General features: G+C 37.3%; 1 protein-coding gene across 1 annotated transcript in view; it reads left to right on the top strand.

Annotated features, from left to right (window-relative positions):
* The window catches only part of ADAM22 (ADAM metallopeptidase domain 22), a 213,965-nt gene that overhangs the window by 187,126 nt on the left and 8,623 nt on the right, over positions 1-18,216 (top strand). The window contains exons 27-31 of the mRNA XM_040644568.1: positions 3,518-3,625; positions 6,015-6,115; positions 6,465-6,531; positions 8,761-8,871; positions 16,810-16,933. Of these exons, the coding sequence (XP_040500502.1) occupies positions 3,518-3,625; positions 6,015-6,115; positions 6,465-6,531; positions 8,761-8,871; positions 16,810-16,933 (511 nt within the window). The remainder of the gene's footprint in view (positions 1-3,517; positions 3,626-6,014; positions 6,116-6,464; positions 6,532-8,760; positions 8,872-16,809; positions 16,934-18,216) is intronic.

The raw sequence follows: 18,216 nt of genomic DNA, 5'->3' as shown, positions 1-18,216 counted from the left end.
GTTTTTAAGCAATCTTTACACCCAGTATGAGGCTCTAACTCATAACCCCGAGATCAACTGAGCTTGTACCAATTCTTATAACAAGAATTATAAGTTTGAGCTTTAGTTTTCAGATAGGTTTGCAAGTAGCGATAGAATAAGAAAACATTCATTTGAACTTGGATTTATAAAACATCCGTATTCAGCTGAAATATTCTCTTCCTTTGTCTGAAATGAGCACACATCATTATGATTAATGTGAAATGGAATAAATAATTAGATCATATCTCCTCATCTGTACCTTAAGCAGAAACCCCCTTCCCCATTTCTTTTCTCTCTCACCTGTTTTAGCCAGTTTATTTTCTGCTTGTGAACCTCCCTCCCTCTTTTTTTTTGAACCTATTTTGTTTTTATATTATTATTATTATTATTATTATTTAAATGATATTCATGCATCTGTCAGTGTGACTTGGTACACATTACACAATATTTCTTAAAACAATAAAGTAACGATTCTAATATCAGACAGTCCAGACAACAACAAAGCATTGGAGAAATGCCTCCTTTAGCATTAAGGTTAAGACTTAATTAAGTTTTTTTCATTGTGTTCTCATTTTGAGTCTCTGTAAGGATTAAAGTTAAATATTATGGTTCATTGGACCTTTAAGGAAAGACCAGACAGACTTCCCTCAGAACAGGGCTCCTTTCTGAGGAAAAATAATTTAGTTAAATAAGCTTTTATTTTCTTTTAGTCATTATTTATAAAAATTCATGTGCATATCTACAATATTTGCATATAATGTGAGAAATATGAGGTAATGATCCCATGACAAAACTTGGCACTGGTCAGGCCATCTAATGTAGTAATCACTTCATGATTCAAAATTCCATGAGACGAGCAAAATTAAGATTTCAGAAAGCCATAAAGACTAGAAAAATAAATGCAATTTAAAAACCTTAAAGAATCATTTAGTTAGTCATTTATAATCTTATATAACAAATGATGAAATGTTATTTTATTGATCATGGGGACCTGATATTCTCTATCTTCACTAAAGGTTAAACAAGAAGAAATACATTTGTTGTAATCTGGAATGGATATTGAAAAAAGGATAAATTTCTGGCCAGTGAAGAATGTTAAATATTATTCTTAAGACATCTTTAACAAAATTCTTAATCTATCATTAACATTGTTATTCATTACTATGTGAAGAAAGTTACATTCATTCTAAGGGGAATGCAGCATAGTTTCTGTATTTTGGAGTCTTCCTAATAGAAACCACTAAGAATCTAATCTGCCCATCAGGATAAAAATAAGGCCACACCCCAGAAGTTCACCGAACTTTAACTGAACTTTAACTCCCTTCCAACCCCTTGACTGAAGCCCACAGTTTATGATATGTTTGGTGTTTAGAATTTTTGTGCATTTTGTGGAAGATGACCATGCGCTGTGGAGAAATTACACTGAAGGAGTCGTGAAATGTGCAGAGTTAAAAAAAAACCAAAACCAACAACAAAACTAGGCCCATCGAGAGGTAGTCCGTTTAAGCCTGCAGCATCAGCCAAGGGAGCTCTTGGTAAATACCTGAATAACAGCACCATGTAATGAAAAGGTAGTTTGGGGGATGGATTAATGGGAATTTGTATTTATTTTATTTGAATTTAATGAGGCACATCTTTTCAGCTTATACAGATTATTATTAAAGGTAATGATGAGAACAAGGATTTGTTAACCATAAAGATTATTGTTGGAAATTGATGTTGATGGGATATTCTCTGGCATTCTTTTATAAATATTAGTATGATCCAAAAGGAAAGTTTCCTCCCTGAGGCGACTTACAGAACTCTGAGTTTCTTGAGATAATTTTTTTTTCAAGCATTGACAGAATGTTTTACTCATAGGAGGCAAGGCAGAAAATGTGATTCCAGGGATTAAAAAATCTCTTGCGTAACAATATCTATCATTTGTCCTGTATTATTAACATTATGAATATGGGGAAATTTTATTATTTTTTGTATATTATTTTGTATATTTTTTATATATTATTTTTTGTATAATATACTGGGAAAATGAAAAAAAGCTGTAGTTATGAGCTGAAGCCACTTAAGGGGTTAGAAATATTTCGAAAGAATATGTATCACAGAGTTCTAGGTAAAATTAGTCTTACAAATCTAATGAGAAATTTGACTTTCTTCAAAGGGGAGGATCACACAAATTTATATATATGCTTTGTATGGGTTGAAAAAAATTTTTTAGATTTGTGGAAATGTGTGAGTATATAGGATTGAAATAATATGAGAGAGGTATTCAAGTAATTCAAAAGAACAAATGACCAAGTGTTGTCAACGTTTCAAACGGAATAGGAATTGGTACAAGCAAGCAAACATCTGAGAGTGACATTTTTAAAGATAGAATTTAGCATCAGCAAGTAACCAAGGTAAGCATTCTCACTAAGGAAAAATCAAGTAGGAAAAGGAATTAGCAGATTTGGCCTTTGTTGGAAACGTATTGAAGTATAACTCTGTTTAAAATTCTCAATCCAGCACCTCCCACAATGGTACTGAATGGAACTGAATCAAGTTTTGGATACAGGTGGCTGTTTGGGGGCCAGGCATTGGGGGATAATCAGATTAGCTATTGAGGTTGACTAGGTGGTCCATTCTAGAGTTTTCTATCCTCCTCCCTCAGGAAAAGTATTAAAAATCTGTTCTAATCTTAGTTAATTCAAAATCAGAACAAGTGAGGTCAATAAGAGTATAGATTAAACAGATCTTCCTTTGTTGTGTTCCTTCTACAGTGAAGATAGAGAACCAAGGTCACCCACCACCTACCTATAAGTATCTTCCTATAGTCTCAACAAAATTCATTTATTTTTCAACCCCTTCTTCTTCTTGGGGATTATCTCCCTTTACATATTCTACTGTGCAGGTATAGAACTACGGTTTTGATTGGTGTTTGAGTCTCTTTAAGTTTCTTCATATTTCTCCTAAATGAACAGTGAAGATCTGGGTTGAACAGATTACTCTAATAAGAGTTTATTTGGATTAAATTATAGAAAATGGCTTAGAAATCCCTCAAGTTATTTTAAGACTTAATTGGTCTTAAGGTTACATTATATAATGTTTAGAAATCATGAATAGTGTATTGACCACAGTGAAGAAGACTATGCCTTATCTGGGGTCAAGACTGTCCCAACATGTTTCCTTCAGCACCATTTTTTTTTTTTTTAAAGACAGAACTTCAGTCAACATCTCCAAGTATAATCAAGTTACAATGAAAAACCCCATCTTTCCATATTTTTCCCCTGAAGCAAGGCTTTCTTCATCCAGACTGTATAGACCAGTGATTGCCTTTCTGACCTCTACAGTTAGAATGACTTTAACTTGTCACATTTATTAATAATCTTACATGTTGTTATAGATTTGATTCATGTAGATCATTATCCCTACCTTTTTTTTCCCTAAAATAATATTTGTATATGTCTGTGTTCATGTGTGTGTCTTGTTTTCTGACTCTGAAATGTTTATTATGCCTTAGACAGTTACCCCAGGGAGATTATGTAAAAAAGCCTGGAGATGGCGACTCTTTTTATAGCGACATTCCTCCCGGAGTCAGCACAAACTCAGCATCTAGTTCTAAGAAGAGGTCTGCTTTTCTGTCGCATTTTCAGATTTCTACCTGTTCCATCACACATTATTCCATTAGTCAGAACATTTCATTATTTTGCAGCAGGTTTGATTACTTCTTCCTTCTTTCTTGAATGTTAAAAAAATAGTATCCTTTGTTCTTTGATTACTGCACTTCAAAATGCCATATGCTCAGAACCACTTGTTAAACAAATCAGGCCAGAAATTGAACCAAAACTAAACTAAACCAATAACAACCCTAAATCTACATAGAACTCCTAGGGTTTTTCTATCTTGCTCTTATACGGCTTAAGAAACGATACATGGTAATTTATAAAATTTTAAATGGTGAGCTTTATGTCATGTTGGGTAGTCAAAGAAAAAGGTTACTGTCATGCTTCAGTAAAGCAGTTGTTAACTTGGTACTATAAATGCTGCGTTGAATATTTTTAAATTTTAAATATACCGAAGCTAAGCTTGCTGTGAAAAAAAGATCGCTTCTCTGTGAATCATATATTTGAATATTATGATTTTGCCTTTTATTCCTGGAATGATTATTTCTAGAGTTTCTAATTTAGAGCTCGGTTGCCAAATTAAGGATATTTAATATTTGCTGGGGTTTTATAACAGGACAAGTGGGGTTAATATATTATTTATATGTCTTAAACTTTGATGTTATATTCTTGCTCCAGGATCTTAAGGTGTATAAGACCAGTTAAAATTCTGCATGCTTTATTAATCGCTTAATAAAATAAACTGGTAGAAGAAATAAATAGTTGGAATGTTTTAGGAAATGAGACCTACACTCACATTGAAGAAAGCTAAAATGTTCCTGTGGAAGAGTTTCTTTAAAATTGGTGATAGGGGTGTAAAGTGTAGGAAAAAAAAAAAAAAAAAAGATAGCTTTGGGCACAGTAGGCACTTTGGAGACTAAGGGGAATTTCTAGTTTATTTAGAAGAAACGTGATCTCTTCTGAAATTCTGTATAGAGTGAATCATCTATAAAAATTTTCAATGGATCTCACTCTATAAGCAATCACAAAGGAGAACAGAAAGGAGATCAGTAGATCTGGGAGCTCTTCTTTATGTGAAACTGTCTTAAGCATTAACGATTGTTTTTACTCAGATAACATGGCTTAGAGCAAAAATAAAAATATTAGTTTTTGCACAAGGAGTACAGATCTATAGAATGATGTTCAAATTTTTTTTTATTGGGGTTTTTTTTGGCTAAGAGAATAAGGTTTATCTAAATTCTGTATATAAATATTTTTGTGGTCAAGTATTTAGTTTTAAATTAAGTAACATGGTCAATAGGTAGAGAAATCAATGGATTCCAGCAGAATTTCTGTTGTCCTTCTGGACAAAATAGGATTCATTCTATAATTAGCAAATTATGTTGTAAAACTCCTTATCTGGGGAATTAATGTCTAATAATTGTGCTGAGTTCCATTTATTTTCATTCATCAATAGAAGGCTCCTTTTAAAATAGACATTATTAGCGATTAACTGGAATGATGTGTGGAGAAGATTTTAAATATAGTGCTGCTTTCTAAAGTACCTCAAGAAGAGCTTAAAATATTGATGTGAATAATTCCCAGATATTAGAAGAGAGGGTTGTGACTTTTAAGTAGTTAAAGATGGTATCAAATTATGTGACTCCTCCTAAGTACATTTAGCTTGTCAAAATACTTTTCTTATGTGGTATAGGTAGGTGTGTAGGTTTTGCTTCTTACAGACAATTTATTTAAGATGTCAGGACACAAGTAGCAAAAGGGCTTAATGGTACATGGGCTTTGTGAGAGACACTTCCATGATAAACATTTGATTCAGTTCGGTTATTGGGCAATTAACTAACAGGACTACATTTTAGGGGGGACCATATTTGTGGAGAAAATGCCAATTCTCAGAAAACAGTCTTGTTGTTTAAGAAAACCTAAATATTACTTTGATAAAGGTTGAGCAGGTTCAATTGAACAGATCTTAATGAAATCTCTTGGAAGTCCATGTTCTCATAATATTTGAATGACAATCATTGCTTTACAATTAAGAAACATCTATAGTGGGACCCCATTATAACTCTTCTGCCCGGGTTATATATCTGAACTATGAAGTGAATTTGCTATATGTGGTTGTTGGGAATGTAATTGGCTTGCATGGTATGCTGATACTTTTCCATTGTAAACTGTTGTAATGGGGTTCCATTGTATTTGACTTTTCTTAAATTGAATGTTGTGTAATTCTGCCTTCTTCATGAAGACTTTCATGTTCTCTTCATTCTTTCATTTCAGATTTTTTTCTTTCTTGATTTATTTAATGCACAGTAATGCTTAGAAATCTTGCTTACTGATTTTAAAACTAAATTCACTTGATTCTGTTTTTGAACAGTATATACACACTTTCAATTTCAGGTCGAATGGGCTTTCTCATTCTTGGAGTGAAAGGATTCCGGACACAAAACATATTTCAGACATCTGTGAAAACGGACGGCCTCGAAGTAACTCTTGGCAAGGTATAGGGTGGCATTCTGAACAGCTAGCGCATCTGTTTGCAGAACCCAAATTCTGCGTTTTGTCATTCTTGGTTGTAAAGATTGGTTTTTTCATGTACGCTCTTTAGTTCTTCTCCCAACAGCGAAGGGGGCACTTATTATGAGAACCCCTTTCTTTTTTCTTGGATGGGAAATGATGGGATTCAATAGCACCACTGCCCTGGACACATTGAGAAGGCTGTACAGTACTTTTCAGCCCTGTGTTCCGGGAGGGACTGGCTGTGAATTACACCACTTGAAATACCCTGTGATTACACATACAGCAATTGTTTATTTATATTCAAATCTAGCCATAAACCGTCTTTTTCAGGTAACCTGGGAGGCAACAGAAAGAAAATCAGAGGCAAACGATTTAGACCTCGGTCTAATTCAACTGAGTAAGTCTAAACCTCTCATGGAAAAAGGCATTCCAAGGTCCTGTGCAATTAGTGTGCAGAGTTAATTAACGAGATCATCAAAGAACTGTAAACCATGCCTCTGGTCTTGGTTTTGTCTTTTTAATTACTTTTTGCCGGTTTAAAATTAACCTTGGCTTTTCTCTTTTACATAGGCATCTCCGCAACTGTGCCCAAACCAATATTCACTGATAGTGGGGGTCCCACCCTCGCTGCAGGCTTTTTCCTCCAGTAACCTGCCATTGTGGTGTCTTGGTTCCTCTTGAAGGGAATTTTGATAACATTCCTTTCTTCTCATCGCCCGGGGTCCAGCCATTTCAGAGGGGTCACCCTTCCTCTTCCCAGTATTCACACAGCCTAGAAGCATCAGGGGAAAATTCCCACCGTCCCAGAGCATGAGACTGCTCACAGTGTGAAACCGCCGCAATCTAAGCATTCTCTCAGACTAATGGAATATGTATGCCCTTTTAAATCTTCCTTCTGAGGATATTTAAAAGGGCACTTAACCAAAACTTGCTCTTTAACGGAATCATTGTCACTATATGCAACACTATCTATTTTAAACGATAGCCACACATTTTTTTTTAAGTGGGGGGGGGGGTGGATCAGAAGTTACATTTAAAGTTATTTCTAATGAGGTAAGCACCACACACTTTTTGTTTGTTTCTTCACTTAAGAAAATACAGCAAAATCAAGCTTCCTCAAACCTTTACCTCACGTGGAGGAATCAAACACACCCTCGGTATCCTTCTGGACCTTGCCACCAGGTTTCAATTAACCATATTTTTTTGACCTACCTAAGCTTTTTAAAAACTGCTTTCTCACTGCAGTGCTAGTTACTGTTTTCAGGATCACTATTGCCTCTTCATGCCTTAATACGTAAAAAAAACAAAAAAATCTGAATAGCAGGTGTTTGTTAACTGCTTGTCAGAAACTTATGTTAGCTTTTCCATCATATACCCTGCCTTTTTCAGTCCAGGAATAAAAACAGTGCCCTGAAATTTGGACCTCCTGCTGATGGTATTGTCTTGTAAGTGGCTTGTCAAAAGTTTGCTAGAGGATCCTTTATTTTAAAAACAATAGATAGGTTTCAGTGATACCATTGCATGGTCCAGAATGGCATCATAGAACCCCATCATGAATAACTAATCTGTTAGAGTTTATCTTATACATTCCCAAAGCGCTTGGATGCTTTAGGGCTCATTGTGGATAAACTCTTGGAATGTCGTTTGATTTGTTTTGCATGAGGTCACTTGGTCAAGAGTGCCTTAGCTCATCTCAGTTGCTCAGAAGAATACAGATAAAACTGCAAAATGTTCTTCAGAACTTCCTTTGTGTACTGGTTAGCATTTTAATAGCATTTCCTATAAGAAGGCTTTGAAAACTCCTGAGTGAAAGTAAACCAACATTATATTAAAGCTATGTATTTAGGACCCAAACAATACTTGGTGTTTAGCAAGATTCATGCAGTATTTTCTAGCACGGTCACTTACTTTTTAAAACTTTTCTGTAAAATTCCCGCTCCTATCATATGATAAAAATTGTAATACTAGATAGCCCTTAAGGAATCTCTTGCCTGTGAGATAACACTATAATATTTAATAAGACATCATAGTGGAATCATCTTTGTGAGGAGGAGGTATTAAGGACTCCCTCAGATTTTTCAGACTTTTCATATTTGGGTTACATGACTCATGTTAATTAAATGGAACCAAGTCTGTGAGGTTGACCACTATTTTCACATACCTTATTGTATGGGCACTATATAACTATATATATATTTTTTTTTTTTTTTTAAAGAATCCTAATACATAGCATATCAGGAATGATGTTGACAGTCTTTTTTTTAATACTTTCCATATTTGCTAAATAATCCCTTTTGATTCTGATATAACATTATAATTTGTGGGACTGTAAGAGGAGCAAATTACCACAGACAAACGTATTTTTTTTATTTTTTAGATTAAAAGGTATCATCGAGTCCATTATTTCAACATCCCCTTTAGTACTCATCATCCCAAAGGATGATGAAACATCAGGACATGAATTAAAACATTCACCACAAATGCATACTCAGCTAATGAACAACATAAAATGTCCTTGTTTATTGTATTATTTTTCCACTCAAAGTTTTTGCATCTTCCTCACTGTTGTACATGATGTGAAAAAGGTTTTGGCTTAGACTTTGTATTATATATTGTGTTTTTACAGGAGGGAGCCCCAAGCACCTGAGCCTGGGCACTCCCTCGCCCAGACAGTCCCATCCCAAGGCATAAGCCCAGGGGGCTCTGACAGCCCCCAGACAGGGAGTCTGGATCACAGGTCAGTCTCCACCTGCCCCTTCATTCTGGGCTGCCACTTAATCTCCCTCCTAGTCCCTTCCTTGGCTGAGAGCAGGGTCATTTGATCTTTGACCCCCAACGTCTGCTTGGACATGGTCCTGGTCCAGCCAGCACCAGCTAATTTTCCTCTGCCTTTCCATCCTGGAGAACACAAAGAGCTCTCCTCCCCTGTCTAATGCATTTTTTTTTTGCATGTTGCGCTACAAGCCAAGTCAAGCCACATAGGCAGGTTTATAGCAGTTTGATAAAATCCCATCACTTCTGCCACCACCACCTAGAAATGCTAGGAAGCCCACTGTGAAGACACTTTCACAGGCAGATCCCCAGAAGGAACAACCATTGAGAGCTCTCTTCCGTGACCTCTGGTGAAGTGATCACAGCCTTCTGAGATGCTCCCTGAAATGGAGGGAAAGGTCCATCACATGCAAGCCAAGCCATGCAGCTGTAGGTTTCACGAAACAGCCATGGCGTCCGCCCTTTGAGCTTCTAAGATTGTCGGTAAAAGGAACACACGTCTCCCCCTGGAAGCTGCCTGTGGGTGACTCAGTTTGCTGTGTGGCTATGTTTCACCTGATAACAGCTGCATGGGCTTTTTCTCCAGTTTTCCCCAGGCCCGAGCATTCACTAGCCTTCATCTGTGGCTGCACTTGCTTTTTGATTTTTTCTTTTTGTTCAAAGTCTCAGTGGAAATTTTTTATGCAAGTTTTAATTGGCTATCTCTGTGAAAAGTGCAAGTTGGCAATGATTGTGGCTAAAGGCAAAACTAATGTGAGTTGTTCCCAAGTCAGGGGACACTGTCTTAGCAAAAATGGTCTTACAGACATAAAAAGCAACCAAACCCTTCTCTTAGGAGGGAACTTCATTGGTTATAGCTAAAAATGAGGGAAAGGGCTATGGAAAAAGTAATCTAATTTTGTTTATATAACTGGAAACATAGTCATGATTTAAATGTATTTACAAACTAAAGTCAAATATGGTGGAAAGAAGCAAAGTTTAACCCCAAATGAATAGTGTATTTTATCTTTCCCCTGGTTTCTTTCCAAATAACTTGCAAAGTTTGATAGAACTTGCATCTTCGTTATTTAACGTGTCTCTAGAAGTTACTTTTTAAATGAGAAAATTCAGTAAAACCTCCAAATTGTTCCAACACTGGATTTGTTGAATCTGTATTTATTTTACAAGAGCACATTCTGAAAGGGGATGTGTTTTTGCTTGGCTCCCTGGGTTCAAATCAAAGGAAACAAATCAAAAGAAAAACCCAACAACTTGCACTCCCATTTTACCACCTTTTAAATTTTCCTTTGCACAGTAATTCCGGTGGAGACTTTGCCAGATCGATCCATCAGGGAAATGCTTATGAAGGTCATTCGTATCCTCTGGCAGTCACTCACATAATTCATGATGAGACGTTCAGAAGGCAACTTCTGAGGTCCATTTCCTAATGGGAACACAAATGCTTTAGTCTGGAGTGCATAAAAGAAAGAAGGAATATTGCAGCTACATCTAAATTGCTGGACCCAACCTGAAGATCCTGGAGACCTATTTGGCCCACACTTAATATGTATTGGGGCTCCAGGATCAGAAGAATGGGACCCTTCCTGTTCCTTATAGAGCCAACTGGAGCACCTTTCTTGTTAACTCCAGCTTAGGGTCTGCTAGCTGGAGTGAGACAGAAGCCATGTAAAGTCTTTTTTTTTTTTTCATATTGGAAAGAGAACTTTGCTCCTTTTAATTGTTCTTGGGGTGTTATATACCCAAAGACCAGGTTGGAATTGCAGCCATCTGAATATTCTCAAAAAGCATCATTATCATTTGAAAACCAAGGAGCCAAATGAGAGGTGGCCTGGAAAAAGCCACTTTGGAGGTGGGTGAATGGTACCTCTGACAGTACTGTGATTGGAAGATAGCTTCTGATTCCCTTGGGGAAACCACTGGCAAGGCTTTCCCTGAAATGTTGAATACATTCTAGAATGCCTCGAGCCTTGTTGTAGCCGAGTTTATTCTCATGTCACTGTACAGACTGCCTCATAACCCCTGGCATCCATCCTGGTTTATTTGCCATAGTCACTTGCATTTGGAGGGTGAAGAACATCCTTGCTAAGCTTGTGCTGTGTATTTTCAGATTTTCTATCTTGTTCTGCTTTCTTTGTTCCTTCCATTGCTTTCTGCAGGTATTTAAACCCATGGTTCAAAAGAGACTATAATGTAGCTAAGTGGGTAGAAGATGTGAATAAAAACACTGAAGGACCATACTTTAGGTATTTTATAAATTAATTTTATATCCTTTTCAAACTCTCCCAGCACATACAAATACTGTAGTGTGACTGGCTCTCTATCTTGTATCTCCCAATACAAGTTCTCATAGGTGGAAAGGGTCCTTGTTTATTTGCTGCCTTTTGATCTCTGTTTCTGGCTTCGTGAGCAAGTCTAGTTCTTTTCTGAATGTTTCAAATGAAGCCATTTGAAAGGGTTGCCTTTTAGTGCATGCCCCCCCCCATCACCATCTTGAGCTTTTTAGTAGCTTTCTCTTCATTTTATGCTATGTAGTGTTCTATGGGCATGAAATATACTTTCCACTAATAAAGAAGCACTATTAACCTGAACAATTTAATTTCTAGAATTTAGCAGTTTTACAGTGCATTTTTCCTACTTCCTGCCTTAAGAGTGCATAGTGCATACGAAAACTTAAGGGAAAACATGAAAAGAAACCAAATGAAATGTAGCGAAATTTTACTTCAAGTAAAAACAGTGAGTTAATGGAACTTAAAATTATTGAGAGACTCTTGACCACAAGAGAGTGGGATCGAATGAATTTAGGCTTTATTTATTCAGTACAAGCATTCGCCACCAGACAAGGCCTGTGCTGAGAAGTGTTTTACAGATTCTCCACAAAACATCCAAGGAACTTTTTATGCTAGGAAGATGGTTGTTGTCTCACATTTCACAAAAGATCAGGAAGCAGACAGAAAACATGTTCTTGATTCACAAAAGAACAGACCGGAGTATCCCTACATTTTAGAAACTCTAGAATTTACTCAATCCACCATAGCTCAGTCTAACTTCAGAGGCCAGAGAGAATTTCCAAGAGCTCTTAATGCCATTTTTTTCACTCTCTATAATATCAAAGTGATTTCCTAGAGGGCAATGTCCAGTTTATGTATGACTACTTTGTGGACAACTAACGTAAAGAAGAAATATGGACTCTGTTACTACCTCCTCTGAATGGAATAGGCTTTCAGATTACTTTTTGCTGTGACTTGGGTCAGCATTTAACAGATACCAAAATATGTATATGTACTTAACTCTCAGCACCCATATAAGGTGGACTTTCTCTTCCAGTGTACCATTTAGTTTAGACATGTATAGTTTGAGAAAATGATTAGACCTACTTGCATTTTGATTTGATCCATACATTTGCATATACTGCAAGTAAAGCATAACCCTGCCTGCTCACAACAATATATCCTGCTTTTATACCCCATCTTTCCCTCCTGCCCTGTTCCTCTGCTTCTGTCACTTCCCCACACTGAACCTCATACACATACACTCACATTCAAACATCCCACCCTCACCTGTAGCTCTCAAGATGGCCAACGTCAGGAAGACAGGTAAGACTATTTTGAATGTTATTTGGAATCTTGGCTCACCTGCAGTCCTATTTCTCCTGTCTATCTTCCTCAGGCTTGTGGGCAGATTGTAATTTGTATCAGCCATGAAACCAAAACAGAATGACTTTGGCCCCATACGGGGTAGGGCTTTTATACCTCAACGGACTTAGCTTTTTTTTTTTTTTTTTTTTTGCGTCAGTAATTTGTGAAATGGTACCCCGGAAGAGTTGTTTCACCTCCCCTGGGTCAGCTGAGTAGTTTATGTGGCTCCCAGAGAAGAGTTCACATTTCTTAAAATCAGCACGCAGGTCTGCCCAGAAGCTGCATGACTAAACGCAATTTGGATGGGGAAATGCTTTAGCACCCCTGGTTGCACGTGCAAAGCTGCAAGGGCAATTTTAGAGGGTTCCTTTATCTCCTCTTTTAATATGAGATGTCTGTTCCCACAGTGGATAGTCACATTAAGAATTAATCATTAAAATCTGCATTTGTATTTAAAGCCTAGATAGAATTCACTGAAGGTTTATAATGTATCTATCATTTTAGGATTAATCAGGGTTATGTGGGTAAGACTTGAAAACCAACACACAATTCCTGTGAAAGTTGTGACTCATTAGGCTACCCTAGAGCTTTTAACACAATGATTCTCACACAACAGAATTTCGTTCTCACACAACAGAATTTCATCCTCCCTTCATCCAAGCCAGTCCTTACATAGGAGGCCCAAAGTGTATCCACACCTTGGCTTATGCTTTGCCAACCCTATGCGTAAGCTCAGACCTGCTGATTCATCAGCCACCAGGTTGTTCAGGATTACCTCTCCTGCCAAAACCACCAATGAGGGTAAAGGCCATTTTATTAATCATCCCTATGGTATGGGGTTTGTGGCTTCCTTATCAGAATGCAGTGGGGACTTACTGACTGCAGCAAACTGGTCCAGAGTACAGCCCAGCATTTAAAACACTATATGCACATCACTGTGAAGAGCAAAGCAAATGCCAAAAGGTCATAGTGCCTCAGCTGTGCTCCCTCACCCAATTCTGTATCAGACAGTCGTTGCTCAAGTGATTGCCAGCTTATATTCGCATCAAGCAGGGCAAGAGCATTATCTCCCCACACCTAGATCTTGTGGGCCGTTCTGTTGGTGACAGTGCTTTACAAGCTCAACACTCAACTTCCTCTGGAGTATTATGCATTTAATTACTCTCTTCGTCAGGTTTTGAGTCCCACAGTAACTCTAAAAAGAAACGAATAGTAACTATCCTGTATTGAGTGCCTACTGTGTACCTTTATTTCTCACCACCTCGTGAGATGTAGGCATTCTTACTCCCTTTCTATGGATGGAGGAAACTGAGGCACACAGAGTAACTCAGGGTAACACAGCTAGTAAGTGTCAGAACCAGAATTCCAGCTTGGCTCTGACTCCAAATTCTGTTCACTTCCCACGTCGTTGTAATTACTTAAGAATAGCGGGGTGGATATGGACTACTTAAATCCTATCCTAGGACACTTTGTAGATCCTTCTGGATGAGGCTACTATAAAATTTGCATCTGAACAAAGACAAGTGAGGAAGGGTGGACCTGTGCCCCTCGTGTGTGACTGGCCTGGTTCCAGCCACTTCTGGGGGACAGAATGGAGCTGAGATTGGCCTTCCAGGCATGTCTACGAACAGCAAACACAGCAAAGCTGTTGTAGCCCCAGAACAGACCACAAGCCATTGGCACACAGGCACACCTTCATTGTGTAACCTTAAATGACACCCACTACGCTTATTATGGTTTTTAAAAGTCCTGTAATGACAATGGTTAGCATTTGTTCAAAGAGGACTCTGTGAGTGAATGAGCTGGGCCGGTGCCTGGTTTTCAGTGAGAGCCAGACTGGAGCTAGCAGGCATATAGCCAGGATCAGACAAGAGCCTGGAGGCAGTTTTCAAGAAATGACTCTCTTAGACATTTGTGACCAAATTTTAGTTTGTATTTCCCAAACCGATTTACCCTACCTTGTTTTCTGCTCTTATCTGACTCCTGTTCTGAAGCTGAACATCCCCTCAAAATAATCCCTGTTATGCTGTCCCACACCACCCGACCCTCAGGACATGATGCCCCTCACCCCTGCTAAGACTGTGCTGCTTGCCTTCTCTTCCCCTCAGGCTCAATCCAAAGTGTCAGCTTCTGGTGTATTCATGTGAGATGTAGTGTATGTGCATGTTTCTTTGGGGGGGGGGTCTGGAAAACATCTCCTGGTTTTGTTTTCACTCATTGTTGGATTTGGCCATGGAAAAATATTTGGAGGAAAGACCAGACTCAGCGCCCCTCATTGGAATGGCCTGGTATGTCATTTGGACTCATGGCCAAGTGAATGGCTGGTGTGTCTGGGAAGCTATAAGCCAACAGCTCATGCTAGGGACACATACACACTGTAGCAAATTAAAAAGACTCATTTTGCATGATCCCCTAAAGTAAACGAGAATTAGTTCTTTGTTGGTGTACCTGGCTAGCTTTCCTGAACTTGGACATCTTAACCGATAGTGATGAGACTAAAAATCTGAAGCCAGGTTACTCTCCCTTGTTTTACGAAGATGTATTTAAATATGTAAATACAAAAGTTTATCCTCATTCTACACATGCTGAATTTGTGTCTTAAATGCCACAGTCATATTGGAAATGTTTTCTTAAAATTAAAAACATCCTTCACTTCTGAATTAAAAATATCGACAGTAGTACACTGCTTTAATAGTCCTCCGGAAGATCTGAAGTACTTATATTCTTAGTTTTACCCATCTGCTCTGCCGTGGAGAGCATGATCACACGAGGTCAAATATCTGTAATATTCTAACAGTCCACACTAAGAAGTGGTCCTAGACATTTTCCAAAAAATAGAGGAGATGTTAGGAGTTACAGATTAAAAGCCAATTAAGCCTCTATTGATTATTAAAATTGAGCAAGAACGTTTACTTGACTCTCAGGGCTTGTAGGAAAAAAATATTTTCAAACCTTAGCTTCAATTTGGTGTACATAAGATGGGAACTGATTTGAAAACTACAGGAGAACTAGAACAAAGCATAATGTATGGATGGGAACCGAAATTTAAAACAAGGGGGAAAAAAGAGACCTCTTGATGCTGTCTGCCAACACTACCAGCATCCCCCAGCAATAAGGTCCCGTGTAGGAAGTAACCACTTGGGCTTGGGCGATGTGGCTCACAGCCACCTTGCACCAGGAACGGAGCCGTCACGGATGTGTAGTGGTAACATTTGTGAACGGGTAAATACTGCCGAGTTAGCACATCTATTTCCCATTGATACGGTGTGAGTGAAAAACTCTCGGCTGTTTTTTGTTTTGTTTTGTTTTTCATTTCAAGGACAAGCTAACAGATGTGGGCTCTTCCTGGGAGCTCAGCCTAGTCACAAATATTGCTGCTACACGTGCAGAATGGAACAAGAACAGCATAATACACCCCAGCTGACACATACCTTTCATGTGGGATGGCCTCATGATGGAGATGTTGTCTAAATAGGGAGGGTTTTTGTTGTGCTTTGTTTTAGTTTCAGTAACATTCCAGTCAATAACCACCTTATTGACAGGACGAGTGTCCCCTACATGCGTTATCAAGATCTACTTTGATGGCATAGAATCCTCCCCTGTACAGAAATGCTGATTGTAGGGACTAATCAGACCATTTTTGTATGTTCTCATCAGACTCTTTGTTTGGCTGGAACTCTGCACTCCTTACTGCTTGCATGTTTACTAATTTATTATTAAAACCCCTGTATTTGCCTTTGTTCTTTCACAACTAACACACTGGCCTTTGAATGCATGAGTTTTGTGTGAACTGGTGTGTGACTTAGCAACTAATAAATGTATCAATTGTAATATATTTTCAGATCTTAAAATATAATTGGAATTACTGTACTGTAACATTTTTTACATTAAGTGGTAAAAAATAAGGCAGAATATTAATATGTGGTACATTTAATTTACCATTATGAGCTCTTAGAATCATTTTATCCCTTCTCCATTTTAGCTTTTTATCTATTTGTATAGGAAACTTCATTATTGGCTTTCTAGTTGAAGAGTCTGATTCTGTGTGCTAACATTTGAACAATCCATTGCAGTTATGACATTAGGAAGATAAAATTCCAGCATTCCAGTGTTGTGAAGGACAGAAAATCTCCCAGTAGTTAAGCCTTTTCAGTAGTGGCCTATGAAAATAGGAATCAGAGGGTTTGCTCTGAACCCACTTTTCAGATATTTGAAAAAGATCTTAGGCAGTCACATAATATTTATGTCATGTGTTCTCAACGTCTCAGGACTCTGTCTCCTGCCAAGTCTCCCTCTTCATCAACTGGGTCTATTGCCTCCAGCAGAAAATACCCATACCCGATGCCTCCACTTCCTGATGAAGAGAAGAAAGTGAACCGACAAAGTGCCAGGGTACGTGGAAACTGGTATATGCTAACAGCCTCTATCATTAATCGTTTATTTATGAGTTCATAGTTTAAAAGAGAGATCCATTTTTTCCCTTTTTTGTTTATAAAACAAAAAAATGGAAGATTTTTGAGATTCCATTGAAAAATGGAAGATCTGGGGAGCTCAGATTTGTATTTGCAAATGAGCTAAATTACCGCATTGATAAATGCTAGAGGTATTTGGTATGTTTTAATCATTCATTGCTATATATTTATATCTTTTATTATACATTGTAGCTAATATATTATAGCCTGAAATAAATAAAGCAGAGAATGTATTTTGCTTTATCAGTTTTTTCATATACCCAGAAATGCCAGAGATTAAATAAACTAGCCTCATTTCCATGTCTGATTTGCTTACTCAGGCCTCTTACTAGCTAATAACACCTGATAGGACTTTAGAAATCAGAAAGTTAGACCAGCGTCTTGGAGACAGGGATAGAATTTGGATACAAGGATGGAATTTGGATACAATGAATTTGGATACATATGAAAATCTATAATATTAAAAAAATATGGCAAAGGGTATGGTAAAATTTAGCAATCTTTTACATTTTTAAAAGCCAGATTTAAAAACATGTAAGAGTTGATTATTTATATAAAAATATGGTTCACCAGAAATTTTATTTACTTACTTTTTTTTAGTTTGTCATTCGGTCTTCACATAGAAGAACCAATTCCTTTTTGTTTTATTATTGAGATATTATATTAGGATAATATAGTAATATAATTTACCATATATTATATACAGTGTTATATTAGTTTCAGGTGTGCCAGAAGTTTCTTTGAATACTGAGTCCTCTTTTATACTTTAATTTTGGCTCTACTCAGCCTCACAGTGTTCCTGGAACACATCCATTATGTGAAATTTGAGATATAGTCGAGTTTAGGGAGGCAGACCAGCCCTTAGAGGCTTAAGTGAAAGATATAACTAAAGAATAATTACTTTTATCGATATCCAAACCCTGTTGTGGTCAGTTACAGTGTAATGTTGTTCTTCTAGGAAATAATTTTGCAATAAAATAAAATAAAACTTTTAAAGCCTGGACAGATGTATCTGATACAGATCTTTCAGAGACTCTTTGATCCTGAACTTAAGTAATGGGGTTCAAGGTAAACCTAGATCATTGAGATTTTACTTCAATCAACTCATAGTAAGAAAACACAACTTGTTAAAAGCAGATTGTAATCAAAAAGACTTTAAAACCAGTCAGTGGTGTTTTGTTAATTACATGAAAAATTACCTTC

This window comes from Ursus maritimus, unplaced genomic scaffold (assembly GCF_017311325.1).
Source record: "Ursus maritimus isolate PB19 unplaced genomic scaffold, ASM1731132v1 scaffold_3, whole genome shotgun sequence".
Classification (NCBI taxonomy): Eukaryota; Metazoa; Chordata; class Mammalia; order Carnivora; family Ursidae; genus Ursus; species Ursus maritimus.
This window is presented reverse-complemented; position numbering and strand designations above follow the sequence as displayed.